The 15,288-nt window shown below is 38.6% G+C and overlaps 2 protein-coding genes and 1 non-coding gene across 3 annotated transcripts; 1 reads left to right on the forward strand and 2 right to left on the reverse strand.

Moving 5' to 3' along the window:
- Window positions 1-646: 646 nt before the first annotated feature.
- On the reverse strand, window positions 647-719 carry TRNAK-CUU (transfer RNA lysine (anticodon CUU)). Its single transcript has one exon. It is a non-coding gene; the product is annotated as a tRNA-Lys (tRNA).
- A 3,296-nt stretch (window positions 720-4,015) lies between these two features.
- HTA7 (histone H2A 7) lies at window positions 4,016-4,710 on the forward strand. Its single transcript, XM_048120382.2, has 2 exons — window positions 4,016-4,297; window positions 4,366-4,710. The coding sequence occupies exons 1-2, from the start codon at window positions 4,088-4,090 to the stop codon at window positions 4,594-4,596; spliced, it is 441 nt and encodes a 146-aa protein (XP_047976339.1). The 5' UTR covers window positions 4,016-4,087; the 3' UTR covers window positions 4,597-4,710.
- A 377-nt stretch (window positions 4,711-5,087) lies between these two features.
- LOC125220147 (PWWP domain-containing protein 1-like) lies at window positions 5,088-10,301 on the reverse strand. Its single transcript, XM_048122287.2, has 2 exons — window positions 9,040-10,301; window positions 5,088-7,342 (listed from the first exon to the last, which is right to left on the reverse strand). Exons 1-2 carry the CDS (start codon window positions 10,109-10,111, stop codon window positions 5,307-5,309), a joined length of 3,108 nt encoding a protein of 1,035 aa, XP_047978244.2. The 5' UTR covers window positions 10,112-10,301; the 3' UTR covers window positions 5,088-5,306.
- Window positions 10,302-15,288: the final 4,987 nt, after the last annotated feature.

The following is a 15,288-nucleotide window of genomic DNA, read 5'->3' on the forward strand; positions in this document are numbered from 1 at the left end:
CATGCCATCGTCGCCTATTTCCAAACTGCATATTCCGTATAAAATTACTCCCTCCGTCCCGGAGTATTAGACTCATTTCTTTTGGGCACATGATTTAAGGAATTGATATTTAAATAGTTAAAGTGGAGAGAGTAAAGTATGGGAGAGGGAAAAAGTAGGGGAGAGAAGAGAGAAAAAAGTAAGTGGAGAATAAAATAAGATAGATGTTTTTTGCTAAAAAAGGAAATGAGTCTAATATATTGGGACATCCCAAAAAGAAAAATTGGTCTAATACCTTGGGACAGAGGGAGTACTTAACTACGCATTAATCCGAAATCGAGTGGTGCACCATATTATTTGTATGAGACTCATTATTGCAAAATTTGTCCAAACTTTCCCACCAAAGAATAGTATGATGATTGCATGATACATCACGAAACAAACTAAATTTGTTTTCCTCAACATATTTTTAAAATTTAATGCAATGACCTTGTTTTCTATCTTGGAAGTTTCGTCAAATGACTCAATGTAGATGTATTGATTAACAATTATCACCAATGAAGAAGCTGGAAAAAGTACTAGTACTCAAATATTAAAGATTTTGAAATTTTATAGTAGGATATTTAACAAGTAAAAATATAAAATAAAATAAAAAAACAAAACAAATCGCCCACCGTGGGGCTCGAACCCACGACCACAAGGTTAAGAGCCTTGCGCTCTACCAACTGAGCTAGACGGGCTATTGTTGGTCTTATTGTGCTATATAAAGTTTTATCATTAAATAATTCACGGAAAATAAAACTATAATATCAGTGTGCCTAAATATATAGTACTCAGAAACTTACCTAAATTCATGTAAATTGAGTTTAATTTGTCGTTCTTTCAAAAGAAATTTTGATGAGTAAGATGTGAGATGTCTTTTTGTATCCCAAATGTAAAATGTATTGCCATGCTATTAACTTATTACCGTGTATAGATTTTTTCTAGAGTAAAATCCATGTGTTAATTTTTGCTAATGACGTTTCGTGCCTAATGAAGGCACCACCTCTGCATTTGAAAACCAACTTTTGGTGAAATTTTTGTAAAATTTGTCACAGGATTTTGGTGCCTAATATCACGAAATTAAATAGTTATTGAATTTTCCTATCGACGACGGAATCCGACTACCTAAAATGAAATATAGATAATTACTATATTTGTGGTCTTTGTAATTACATTACAATCATTTTTCAATGATAATTATATATGATGTGAGTTGGTGGAAAAAAAATTCTATAACTATTTAAGTTCATGATATTATATAGTAGCACATAGTTTAAAGTTCGTAAGGAATTTTTTTTTTTTTTTTTAAATCATAAAATAAGCGCCAATATCCTTCCATCAATACCCGAATAAAAATGGTTTGAGTTTATCATGGGAAAAAAAATTACGCAAAATTTTATGGTATATACAACAAGACAGTACTGTTTGTGAAAAAAAAAAACTAGGAAAGGTGGATTGGTCCATCATATAAAGTGGGCGGCTAATAAGGCCCATGGCATGCAAATATGCAATAATTTGTGCGTATCTATGTGACCTAAATACAAAGTCCTACTCGTCTCCATGGAGTAATATTCAGGCGATCACTGTCAACAGTCCTTATATATCCATCTATTTTTTGTTTCTAATGCTAATAATTTGTGAAATCAACTCTCCTCATCACATACTTTTATAAAAGTTGTTATATCATTTGAAATTTAGATTGATATGGTTAGGATTTGCAGCTAAAGATTTTCCAATTTAAACAAATTAATCAGTGCTCGTGATTTATTTATGTGATTATTTATAATAAGTCTATTCGTGCAAATTGACATATTGCATACGAATTAAAGAACTTGCATTAGATCATGTTCTATGCGTAATTGAAATCTCAAACATGAATTCTATAGAGAGAAATCGATATCTTAATAATTCTTCAAATAATCGAAGTGACTTGCTACTTCTTAACTCAATGACTTTCAAAACTTGACCAGAGATCTACCAATCATCTTAAACTGTGCTAAATTTATCAAATACTATAAAGGTCTAACATAGACTTGTAGTAGGAGAGAAATTTTGTCCACTCCAATGCTAGGGGAGACGAGAATTTCAGATGTAGGATACTTATATCTTTGTCTCTCCTCTATTCACCTATTTATAAATCATGTTGCGATCTATGTTGCTTCAATTTGAGCTACGATTTGACTCTTAGTTTATTAAATTAAGCTCTAATTTAATTCAAGCCAAATAAAATATTATTATTAGGTACTACAATAAAATTATATTGGTTGTCCATCCAAATCTAAAATTACAAGTATTCCGGATTTCCTTTTTAATTCAAATTCAAATAGAATATTATTATTAGCGACGTTGCGACAGCGGAGACAATGTCTTTGCATTTTGCCGGTGCGAGAGAAAAGGGAGAGATGATGAGGATTTGAATAACCGAAGTTGAGAGTTGGAGAAGGAATGAGGGTACATGTTTCCTTTGTTTTTCTGATTCAGGGATATTTGGGGAAGGGGAAAGAGTAAGGACTAGGGGTGGGAATATGGATATCAGGTTTTGGATTTACTCGTACCCGATCCGATATCCGCCGGGTATTGGATACCCAATATCCAATTTTATGGGAGTGGGTATGAGATTGAGTATTGAAATTTAAGATAAATCAGGTACTGGATAACCCGAATGGGTATCAGATATTTCCCGAATATCCAATTTATTATTTAAAGCCTTTTTTAAATTAGGTTTAGTCAGGCTTCAAGAGCTGAGCTAATTTATTTACTAATTACAACTTACTAGGTTAACTTTCTCTAAATTTATATAAATAAGTCAATCTCTCTTACTCTAGCTCACGACTTCTGTAAACTCTCAAATTTTACATATTGCATAACAACCTTACGTGGTTTTTTTACTTTAGTTAATTATTTTGACTTTTGAATTATATTATTGGTTGCTTCTATAATTTAATTAAACATGTAACTTTTATTGTATTTTACTTACACATTGCATAACCAATCCCCATAAATATAATTATATACTTTAAAATAAAAGTGATCCATTTTCTTTTTATAGTTTTATGCTACAAAATAAATGCAAGATTAAAGATATCAGTCAATTTAAATATTTCTATATTTATATTAATATAAAAAATTTGAATTATTTTTATTAGTTATAAACACATGTAAAGATTCGGGTATTTGGGTACCCGATACGTCGGATATGGATACCCGGGGCAGGTATTGGAGTATCCAAAAATATATCGGGTCGGGTTTTGAATAGACATTTAGATGATTTTCGGGTTTGGGTACCAGTTTTTTTCGAGTCGGGTATCCACGGATAACCGTATTAAGGACCGATTGATTGAGGAGGGTAATTAAGTAATCAAAGTAATTACTTTTAGAGATAAATAAACTTACTCTCTTTATCGGTTCAATTATCTTATTAAAACATGAAAAAAAGTGCGGAGCCTATAATACGGTCTAATAGTTAATTTATTCTTTATACTCCACCAAATAACATGTAATGCCATGATAAAACTATTCACGATGACATTGGCTAAAACATCAAAATCCTAGCGTCATATTAATATAATAATTTTAAATTTTAATATAAAAAATAACTTTTACTTGAAACTCATAGCGAAGAAAAATGCACAGAATTGGAGACACAATTTTTTATTGCAAAAAAAGAATTTGTTTGACTCGACTTATAACTAATTTGTTAATAATTAATGTAAAAATAAACATAAAAATAATCCACTTCCATTAAACGGGATTTGATTTACCAAATTTTAAATCCTCCCGCCTAGAGTAAATGCCACACGTACAATTTAGAGTGGTACGTTTACAACGACGCGGATAGAGAAAATTTCACTAACTTCTGGCCGTTGGATCTTCCTGCCTAGATCGACTCATCTCACCCACCATTTCATCACGCAATCCCATTGGTCGAACTACTACGCCACGGATCGCCTCTGCATTCCCTTCTAAGAAGGGCATAAATACATCTCCTTCCCTCAACTTCTCCATCACCAGCGTCTGCAATTTCCCTTAATTTAATCATATTTCTCTTTGAATCCTCAATTCGACGATGAATACTGTGACTTCGACTCCAATCAAGGGCACCGGAGGCAGGCGAGGCGGCGATAGGAAGAAATCGATACCGAAATCCGTCAAGGCAGGACTCCAATTTCCGGTGGGGCGCATCGCCCGATTTCTGAAGAAGGGACGCTATGCGCAGCGCATGGGCAGCGGAGCTCCGATCTATATGGCTGCTGTTCTGGAATACCTTGCCGCTGAGGTAAAATCGTGTTTAATTTTGTGAAATTTGTTTCTTCCATGAATTGATTGTGTTTGTTTGAGTTGTAGGTGCTAGAATTGGCCGGAAACGCGGCGAGGGACAACAAGAAGAGCAGGATAGTGCCGAGACATGTGCAGTTGGCAGTGCGTAATGATGATGAATTGGGGAAACTGCTTAGTGGCGTAACAATTGCCAATGGTGGAGTGCTGCCCAATATCAATCCGGTGCTTTTGCCCAAGAAGTCTACCGCTGCAGCAGAGGAGAAACCCCCTAAAACCAAATCACCAAAGAAGCCCTAATTATGTTATGCTTTTTTTCCTAGATATATGTCACCTATTAGGTAGGGAATAGTCTATCAAAGTATATAATTTCCAATATCAACTACTACGATCTTGTATTATCGTTTCGCTCAATCGTGTGATGCATATCTTCAATTTACCGTCATCATAAACATCTGATTTACAACAACCCTTTCATATCTTCCCCAATTTCAAGCACATAAGAAACGGAAACTCCTCTGTTCTGAATCAATATTCAATATTGTTGGTTAATCTAGCCTGAATTTTATTCTACTTTATATAAACAAATTTGTGGAATCCGAATCTTCAGTTTCTAGCCCAATTACTAAAATTTTGATTTGAACAGGCCCATAACTGTCTGTCTTCACTCTTCATCTCCAAAATATGTGCTGCATCGACAACAATAATCTCGACCCAAGACGATGCATTTCATGGTAAAAATGTTTGATCAACTTGATTTCTGCGCCTAATCACAATTTAAAACCCTCGAATAATAAAATCAACCCAAAAAGTTAAAAGGCCATCTTGCGGACATACAAAGATTGTCGTCCAATGTAAAAAACAAGACAATATAGCAAATACTGTATGTGTAAATAGATCTCTTCTACAAAGCAACATTAATGTGTGATTGGTAACTAAAATACATAAGCTTGACAAAATTGGTAGCTTCACTTGATCATCCCAGCTTTCTTTTCACCACATTGGATTTCTTAAATTGAATGGTACGGCACGTAGCCTAACTCCGCCGTCAGGTTATTTACCACATCTCTGCACCTATTTAGTAGATTCAGAAGCTGTTGCGAAATGTCATTTGTAGGTAATAGCTCAAAGCCATCCATATTAACTGGAGGTTTCTGCAACTCATCACTAGGCATAGGCAAAGGCATAACGATAGAATCTGAACCAAATTTAACCAAATTCTTACTACTAACATCTTTAGAATGTCTTGTATATGATGATGATGGTGCACCCTCAGGATAACTAGACGAAACTTGTTCAGTCTTGCTACCTCCCTCCCCTCCCAAAATAAACTTTACATGAGTACCTCTACCATTGCCATTACCAACATCTTCATTACACGGCTTCTTCAGGCACGACTTGAGCTGCTGCTGCTGGGATTGCGTAGGAATTCTTGCTGCTGTCCTCTGTTCAGCAGCCGCGGGGGCCTCTCTTTCCCTTGGCTTTGAGATTACTTCCTTCTGAAACTTGACTGGTTCCGCTTCCACTGTTTTGTCTCTCATTTCCCTGATGTAGGCCCTCACATTCCTGCTCCCAAACAGATTGTTGCTTCCAAGAGCATGTTCCAAAGCAGCTTCTGCATCCACCTTATGCTGATAGACCAGGCGACATGTGTATGTCTCCCAGAACACTCGCGTGGCTGAATGGTCGAGAGGACCAAAACGAGCAAACTTTGCTCTCAGATGAGCACTGGATGGAAGCGCTGCACCAGCAGGAAACTTCATGACAAGCATAGTCGGATCAGCCAATCTTACTGTCTTCTGCATCCTTCGGCCAGATTCTACTTTGGGTGCCTTTGAAGATGCTGGAAAAGCACTTTTAGCATGCATTTCCTTCACATCTCCCCCTCGCTGGGGTTCATTGGACCTCTGAAGAATCTTCTTATCCGTGGAGAACAGTTTTGAGTCGTCTATTTTCTTCCTCTTCTTCTTCTTAATGTCTGCAATGCCATCTGAATCAATAAGTTTCCTCCTCGTGTTAGTGTTATCATCTTCTGGGCCATCAAGCTTCCTCTTTTTCTTAATAGCATCAGGACGAATGGGTGGACCATGTTTCCTACCACCTTTGGTTGGATCATCAGGCCTGATGAGAGTTCTATTGAGCTTCATGCTCGGCTTATCACGAGTTTTCTCAGGAGGAACATGCAAAGAAGTAGAAGGTGCTTTACCGGAGTTAGCATCACCCCTCTCTATCTCATCTTGTGGCATTAAAACCAAACTCTTCTGATAGACAACAGAGCGATACTTCAAGAACAACGGGAAGGCAGTTTCTTGGCAGCTCCTCTCTACTCCATGAAAGGGATTGATGGCAAGAGCACATAGGTCTTGCAGTAGCGTTCGAAGCTCTTGCTCCCCGAGGTCAGTGGCTATCTTTGCTTCCGAAGGTGAGGCAAGGGCCAGTAAACCATCATTCTTCTGATTGTCCATCTGGCTATCATGTGGCATTCCTGACTCTTTTTCCACTGCTTCTCCCCTGGCAATGTTGGTAGGGGGTAATGCAGCATCCAAAGTGGCTTGACTTCTTATTTCCTTCTTTGTTTTCTTCTTATTCAGAGTTACATTATCTTGACTCAATTCTTGCTCATTCATTATTTCTTTCTTTCTCTTTTTTTTCTTTGTAACCAGGGTTGCATTTTCAGCACTCAATTCCCCCGCATGCTGCTTCAGTAACTTTGGCTTTTTCGACTTACCTTCCAGAAGCTTCTCAGAACCTTCCAATGGTTTTATATCACTCACCACGGATGCCTGGTGTGTGGATTGATGCTGGCCCTCATTGATGTCAGATACAGAAGCAGAGTTTATACTTGTTTCAGATAAACCTGATCCATCCAACAAAAGTGGGAAAGCAGGGCCTACTTGGCCCGAACTTGTTTTCTTGGTCCTAACGTGGATTGCTTCATCTCTCCGCTTAAATATATATTTGTCCTTTTCCACTTGATCCTTTCTTTTGGTGGGCTCTATCGAGTATTTCTTTTTACCGGAACTCACCAGTCGGCCACTCAAAGGAGCTGAGGAACATAAAATATTTAAAATGGTGAGAAGAAAGCAAAAACAGAGAGCAGGAAAGCTCAAACTTATTTAAAACATAAAACAATATTGCCGTTGAGAACTTGACAATAGAGGAAAAACAGCATTTCAATACCAAAAAAGTGAAGAGAATGATCTAAACAAAACTCTAAATCCTGTCAATACAAAATTAGAGACTTAAGGGAAGCTGTGATCAAGCACAAAATAACTGACACAGGAGATCAGCTGACAGAAACTGGCAGCAACCACAAACTCTATATCATGTGTCAATCGAAACTTAGAGACTTAAGGGAAGCACGAATAACTGACAATGAAGATCAGCTAACAGAAACTGGCAGCAACCACAAATTCTATATCGTGCCAAATCGAAAATTAGAGACTTGAGCGAAGCTGTGATCAAGCAAGAATCAACTTACATACTAGCAGCAACCACAAACAGGCGGAATAATCCAAAAAATAAACAATAAAAAAATGATCAAACAAGATCCAGAGATACATTGACTATTGGTCCCCAATCAACATAATGGGATAAGCCTCTCTGCTGGGCTTAAAGCTACTACTCTCTCAATACCATCTCCTAGAATCATCTAAGTGAAGCTACAGTAGTGACACTTCTGCATGACCGGATGATCCAGAATCCAAAGCCCACGGCAAAGATGAATCTAAAAAAGCCACATTTCTAATGCTCAAGGTCCCATTTCATGCCCAGTCATATAAAAGTCAAATATTTGGATTTCTGAAAGCTAAACCAACTCAACAAAAATTGCTAATGATGAGTCAAGGAAAGTAGGAAACAAATTAAAATCCCAGTCTACAATCTACACCTTTTACTCTATATCAAAAGTAATCTCCTTAAGAAGTTTGGGGCTTTTAGATGAAAGAGTATGATTCTCTTTTTTGTTATAAGATTAATTCAACCACCCAAGCATTCTTTAGTCTAAAATCAAGCATATAATGAATAGACTGAGTGAGCTTTCACACTGTGCTTTCAAGACAGTGGTGCATGTATGTAAAATCCCATAGCTCTTAATAACTACCATGCAAGTAAACTCATGAGCCTAAGCAAAAGTCAATAATACTAATTCTCTATAGAGCATAGAAAGTGAAACAAAATAACCAGTGTAAAAATTAACCTGGAACGAAACCAGAATGAGAGGAATACCTAAGGAGTTAACACGACATAGATAAGAACAAGTAAAAGAAACATAGCAATCATTTAATTGTATGCGTCGAGATAAACAGGAAAAAAATGGATGAAGAAGAAGAGATCAATCAAGGTATAAATTGCTGCCTGTAAAATTACAATTAGGAATCAGCAAATAAGATGCATCTGAAAAACTGGAGAATCCACCTCCTAGAAGGCATTGGATAACACAATTCATGGAAATTTGCTTAATTTGCATACAGCAAATAATTATAATGTGCATGTAACTTACAAGTGAAGGAAGACATATTAATTCAATATCATCAATCTGTATACATTAACTACATCTGCCAACATGAAGCATCCTAAAAACAACTACTCAAGACTTCATATCCTACCTTATCCTTATAAAACATCATTTAAGTTTCATGTCTTGTGGTCTTTTGGTGCTACAAAAGACAACTTAGTATATATCCAGTCTTATAGTAAAAGAACATAAAACACAAAATAATCCAAAATAGCATGCAACAATACCTCTAGAAGGATTCACAGCCATTGGTGCAGTTGGCCGGGGAGGTCGCACTGGTGTTGTTCCAAAGGCTTGTGCATATGTCTCATCAAAATCCTCAAACAATGCCTTCCTGCATGCCAAGGCCGTGGCCTTGTTCTTAATAAACTCAATGTTCTGATTCTGGGCCCCTAAAGGTGCCAATGCCAATTGTTTTACCATCGAAATCACCTCATTTGAACGAAAGCTGCTCCTTGCCTTATTTATCTGACTCGAAGAATAAACAACTGGCTCAAAGTCCCCCACATCAACAACAAAGTAGTCCTCCACATTGGACGGCCAGAAATTGAACTCATTTCCACACCGGCATGCCAAACCCAATGCCTGTCTTCTGGAGAGCTCGTCTACAGCTTCTGCCACTGCCTTCACAAAAGACCGTGAAGAAGTCTGCTGCGACTTTTCCTGAAAGTGTTCTTCAAAGGGAATTAATTCTGCCGGATCATACCAGCCATAGCTACTATCCCCGTAAAATGCTACCAAGACATGGCCATCCCGCTTGCTTCTTTGAACAGATGGAGAGGCAAAAGCTTCGTTGTAAATGTGCCCTGGCCACCACGGGTGTGATTTCACCTTTCCCCACACCATATCTCCAATTTCATACCCATATCCAACAGCTTCATTTGCTCCTTCCGATGCAAATTGATCAAATTCCGATAGCATCGAATCGTAATCATCCACAGAGCTTTTTGCTTTCTTCTTCTTGGGCTTCTTTAATTCTTTATTTTGCAATATTGAAACAGAACTAGATTGATTCCGCGCATCTCCTCCTCCGCTTGCATCGCTGGTTCCAATATCCGCATCTTCTGGCTTCAAAGCCGTATACTCGTTGAAACCATCGGAAAACCTCGGTTCAACTGGTTTATCTTCATCGGCAGGTGAAACTACAGCTGCTTCTGCGATATTATCCGCTGTATTGGATCCCGGACGTTCGGCAGAATCGCTGCCGCTGGTTGAAGGGGGAGTGGGGTCGTCTCCTCTCACGACGTCATTCGCCCGGCTTGACGGCGAACCGGAACCGCCGTTGCTGGTGGCGCTCATCGCGAAAATCGTCCCATACACAGGGAGGCGATCTGTATCAGCCCGAAAAGCTAAAACCGCAATTCAAACAAGGAAAAATCGATAACTATGGGAATCACAGACGACGGATAATTGTGTACTGTATTTGAATTTGGGGAAAAACTAGAACCCTAGGAGACGTGGCTAGGGATTCAGTTGAAACATCGTAAAGTGTTAGAGCACTCCCAATGGCACTCCCTTATTTCTCTCTAACTCCTGCCACATCAGCGCCACATCAGCATCACATTTTATCCCCAGTTTTTAGCCGACTGCTACATTGGTTTCTCCCTTATTTCTCCCTAACTCAACATTTCATTTTTACATCATTATTTTTTATATTATTTAATTTTCCCTACAAATGTATTTAATAAATAGACTAATAATGAACAATTCATCGTTGTATTAATCATTGGAAAATATAATACAACGAGAAAAAAAAAACTACAAATAAAAAACGCAAATAAACAAAGATTTAAAAAAAAAAAAACTAAGACGGAGGGGCCGGAGGGGCGTCAGGATCGAGGCCCATCGTAATCTGCAGGCTTTGGATGCATTTCCAAAGGGCCGCCTTTTCTTCAGGGGTCCCGCCGCCGGTGAAGTACAGCGTGTACATCTGCGTCAGATTGGCGACATTGCTCGAATAAGTGGCTTTTTCTAAGTCGATGTGGGGTTCCGACTCGACTTCCGACGTTGTGCCCTTCCCCTTCCGCCTCCCCTTCGCCTTCTTCGCTCCCTCCGGGCGCTCGTGCGAACCATCCCCACTCAAGTCGATGTGGGTCGCGCTCCCCTCGCTCTCCGAAACGCTAAGTCACCGATTTCCCGTGCAGCGCGACGTGCATCCCCGTCCGGAATTTGGGGAGATCCTTCAGCTGATCGTAGATGTTCCAATACTTGAACCCCTTCGACAAGTACTTGCCATAATACCTCTGCATGGCCTCATCTCGGACCATATGCTCGTTCTGGTCACTGGGCATGTTCGCCAACAAGTTAGAATAAATACCGTTGAAGTGGCCGCAGTCCCTCATGAGGCGCTCCCAATGCCGACGGATCGCCTCGCTGCCATGGTCCTTCATTGAGGCAGTCTTGTGGCTCCTGTACTTCGCGGCAACCCGCTCCCAGAATATGATCTCAGTCTGGTAGTTGCTGCGCTCCGCGTTCTGGGACGTGTCCGCCCAGCAGGTGGCTATCAGCTCGGACTCTTGCAGAGTGTAAGTAGTCCTTACCCGCTTCGGCCTCTCATCGGAACCCGTATCAGTCGCAGCCGACGACGCCGGCGCCTTCCCCCTCCCGCTCCTAGAAGGCGGCTCGGTGGGCGTTTCTTCCACCTCGAAGTCCTCCGCGCTCAGTGTCGCGGCCTGAGATTCTTGGTCGCCTGGGGTTGATCCGGGGGTGTCGAATTGGGGCCGATACACATCGTCGGCTGGAGAGGGCATTCTGCCGGCAGAGTTGAAGTACGGAGAAAGTCTCCGCGCCGGAGGAGTCTGCAAAGGAGACGGACCCGCGTATGGAAGTTGGCCGGGAGGAGAACCCATCGCCAACAACGAGTGCATCCACTGCTCGTTTGCTTCATCCGTGTTGGGAATTTGTGAACTCGACTCTTTCCCCTTACCCTCACCCTTACCCGAGCGGGAATTTTTCTTCCAAAAGCTCATAATTTTTGGAAGATTGATGAAGATTGAAGATTGGGAGAAGAGATTGAAAATGGAGAGAATGAAGATTGTGGGTGATGAATGGAGGAAGTGGAGGAAATATTTATAGGGGTGGGATGTAAAAATAGCCGTTGGGCCGGAAAAAAAAAAAAAATTTAAATATCGCCGGATTATCGCCGAGCGTCGCCCACAGTGGCCGGCGATCGCACGGCGATAATCCGGCGAAAAAATGCCGGTTGGCGAAATATCGGTAAGATTATCGCCGATTTCACCACAACGGCCGGCGATAATCCGGCGATGTTCGGCGATTTTTCGCCGGATTTTCGCCACCCCCATTGGGAGTGCTCTTAGCTGTATCATTTAAATTTATGTGAGCTTTTAGGAGTAGGGGAGTGATCAATTCCTAAACAATCCAAAACTAAGACTAAACTTAGTCATTAGATTAAAAAATTTAGTGATTGAAATAATGCTATGTATTATATTTTTAATTAAAAAAATTAATAAATAAAATTAGAGGATATTAATGTCAATTCTCTCCCACTAAAATCATCTTAAAACTTTAAATTTACGTTACTCTCTCGATTTAAATTATTTTTTCATAAAAAATATATTAATATAAAAAAAAATTATAAGGATTCCAACGAGATCTCAATTTCCATATGTTCCGACGACGTTCAGATAATGAAATTTGATATTTTTTATTTCAGTTTTCGTAAATGTTGATAAATAGATTTTTATCAACAAATACATCAAAAATTCTCAATAAAACCATGTAAAAATCTCAATAAATATGTGTTGATATTTTCTTGTACTAGTGTTGATATTCTTATGTCATATTGTTGATATTTTGTAATACACTATGGTGGCGTTCGGTTGACATGACTAAGTATCATGAGACTATCCATCTAGGATTAAGTTGTGGGATTATTTTAGTTGGAAGGGGGAGGCTATGACTAATTATCATGAGACTATCCATTTAGGAAGGGCTTAATCTTATGAACCAAACATGATACATCTTTAATCATGAGATTTAATTTTGGCAACCGAACACCCCCTATGTTGATATAAAAAAAACATTCACAAAAATTATCATATGATAACATAATGTCGATATTACCATTTTGTTGATATTTTGTCTACTATTTATTGACAATCGTAAGATTTAATCTCATCCACTCATTTTAATATCTAAGAGTGGAGATTTGGTCTTAATTTTGAATTAGGGTGTTGTAAGTATTAGAATATGACCCTATAGGAGTATATGCTTTAAATTTTAATTTACACATAAATATATGAATTAATTTTTTTTTTTTAAACATAAATATCTGAACTTTCGGTTTTTTTTCACTAAAATAAAATATCTCTGGATTGAATTGATGTAATAATAGTAAAAAAATGCAAATGTGACAAATTCGCCGAGTCTTAAAATGACATTATTTTAATAAAAGAGTGTAATTAGTTTATAAATGCACTAACTTTTAATACAATTTCTAGTTATTTCTTTGAATTTTTAATCAATTATGATTTCAGTTTTTTCTGATTTTTTTTCCAAAAAATATTTTTTCAAATTAAAATTAGCTTGTTCATTGGAAGTGTTAATGTGGGATATTTGATAGATATCATTAATGTAAATTGATAAGGCTAATTTCATGCCTCGGTTATATGTTTACTTACTTAGTTGTGAAGCCCTACTATAATAGCGAGTTATAAGCCTTAAATAACTTCGAGCTAACACATGTTTAAGGGCCGCCACTGAATGCTTAGGGAGAAGAGTTGTGAAGGAGAAAAAAAATAGGGGAATTGGGTTATGAAGGTATAAGCTGGACGAAGTCCAGGATAAGGTGTTATAAGTTGGACGAAGTCCAGAAGAGAGGAGGAAATGGAGGAATAAGCTGGCATGAAAGATAATAGCCTGACCCAGGAAAAAGGAGGAACTCTCATAACCCGACGCTTCAGTGGTGTGGCAATAACTTAAGAGAGAATCGATCCTAACATCCCTGGTGAGGAATGAGTTATCGAGTGAATCCAACAATTGGGTAAGTAAAAGGCTATCTTGACGAGCTGACAGATTGACTAGGTAATGAAGGGAAAGGGCCTATTTGGAGGAGTGCAGCCTGTTGGATTGACCTTAATCTTGTGGGGACGGTTGCCTAAAAGTTGAAGCTAGCTCATGCCTATGTGTTTATGTGTTTGTATGTTTTTCTTAAACTGTTTAAGTTTTAAATTGTGTCTAGGTCTAGGAGTCTTGTCTTTATACTTGAGGACAAGTATGGTTTAAGTGTGAGCAGTTTGATAAAGCTAATTTCATGCATCGGTTATATGGTGAAAAGTGTTACATTTTGCTGGGTCTAACACGGTTTGTAAGCCAGGTGTGTGACAGAATCGCTAGATCAAGGAGATGCTGAAGGAACAGTCTAGCGAAGGAATGAAGTAGAAATGAGCAGAATCTAAGGAAAAAGAAGGCTTGAAGGAGGGAGTTAGTAGTTGAGGGCAACAAAGTCAATCTATACCTCGCTGGGCCCCACTCCAACGCCTATAAATAGAAGAGCATGCAAAACACAAATCATCACTCTTTTTCGCTCACTCTTAGCTCACACACAACACACACTTGGGAATGGGAGTTCTGGGGTAGTTTCGGTTCCGAAGGGGTTTATTCTTCAGAAATTTCAGTCGTAACACCGTCCGCGTGAGGGCGAAGATACAATCTCTTTAAATTTCAGTTTATTTTGCACCTTTACGGTCGAACTTCACTTTTGGGAGTCGATTTGGTTGTTTATGCTACTGATTATCTATTCACTTCTGTTAGTTTGCGTTTATCTGTGATATTTCAAGTTGATTTACGTAGATCCTGCTGTTGAGAGTTTATTTTAACAAGTTATATGTTGATCTCTGTTTTTGTTGTTGTGGTGCTCGATCTGAGAATTTGGTGATAGATCTGTGGTTTGTTGATTGATTGGAGGTTGTTAGTTAAATCTGAAGTTATGGAATGTTACTTTTGGCTGGAGTTTGTGTCGGACGCTTGGATCCGGAGTGGATTTAGCGTCTGAGGTTGGATTTGAAGGGAGGAGGTCGAGTTGTGCATGGATTTTGAGTTTTCCGCTTGCTTTTTGTTTTACTTCGTCTAGCATCTGTAGATCTGTTAGTTTTTCTTATTGTTCTTCATTAAAATGGTTTAGATTCAGTCTGCTCTGTTCCGATTTCGCTCATGATGTTTTTCTTCTGAGTTTTTACGCAATTTGGTTGAAGAAGATGATGTCGCTGTTAGTTAGTACCCGAGTTAGTTGTTTTTTCCAGCTTTTCATCCGTACTCTGCTTTTTCAGTTAGGGTCCCCACAGTCAGTTTGTTACCCAGATCTAGGTAATTAGAGTAGTTTCTTAGATCCAGTGATTGTTCGGTTTAATTTTCGTGCATGCTTTGCTGTTTCGCCTAGGTCTAGCTGTTAGCGTGGCAGTTTAAATTCCCAAGTTAAGTCTATTTTCCTCAACCCGAAAAAATGCGTGGCAGCAACC

Source organism: Salvia hispanica, chromosome 1 (assembly GCF_029641045.1).
Source record: "Salvia hispanica isolate PSC_SH4W2 chromosome 1, Shi_PSC_v1, whole genome shotgun sequence".
NCBI classification, from domain to species: domain Eukaryota; kingdom Viridiplantae; phylum Streptophyta; class Magnoliopsida; order Lamiales; family Lamiaceae; genus Salvia; species Salvia hispanica.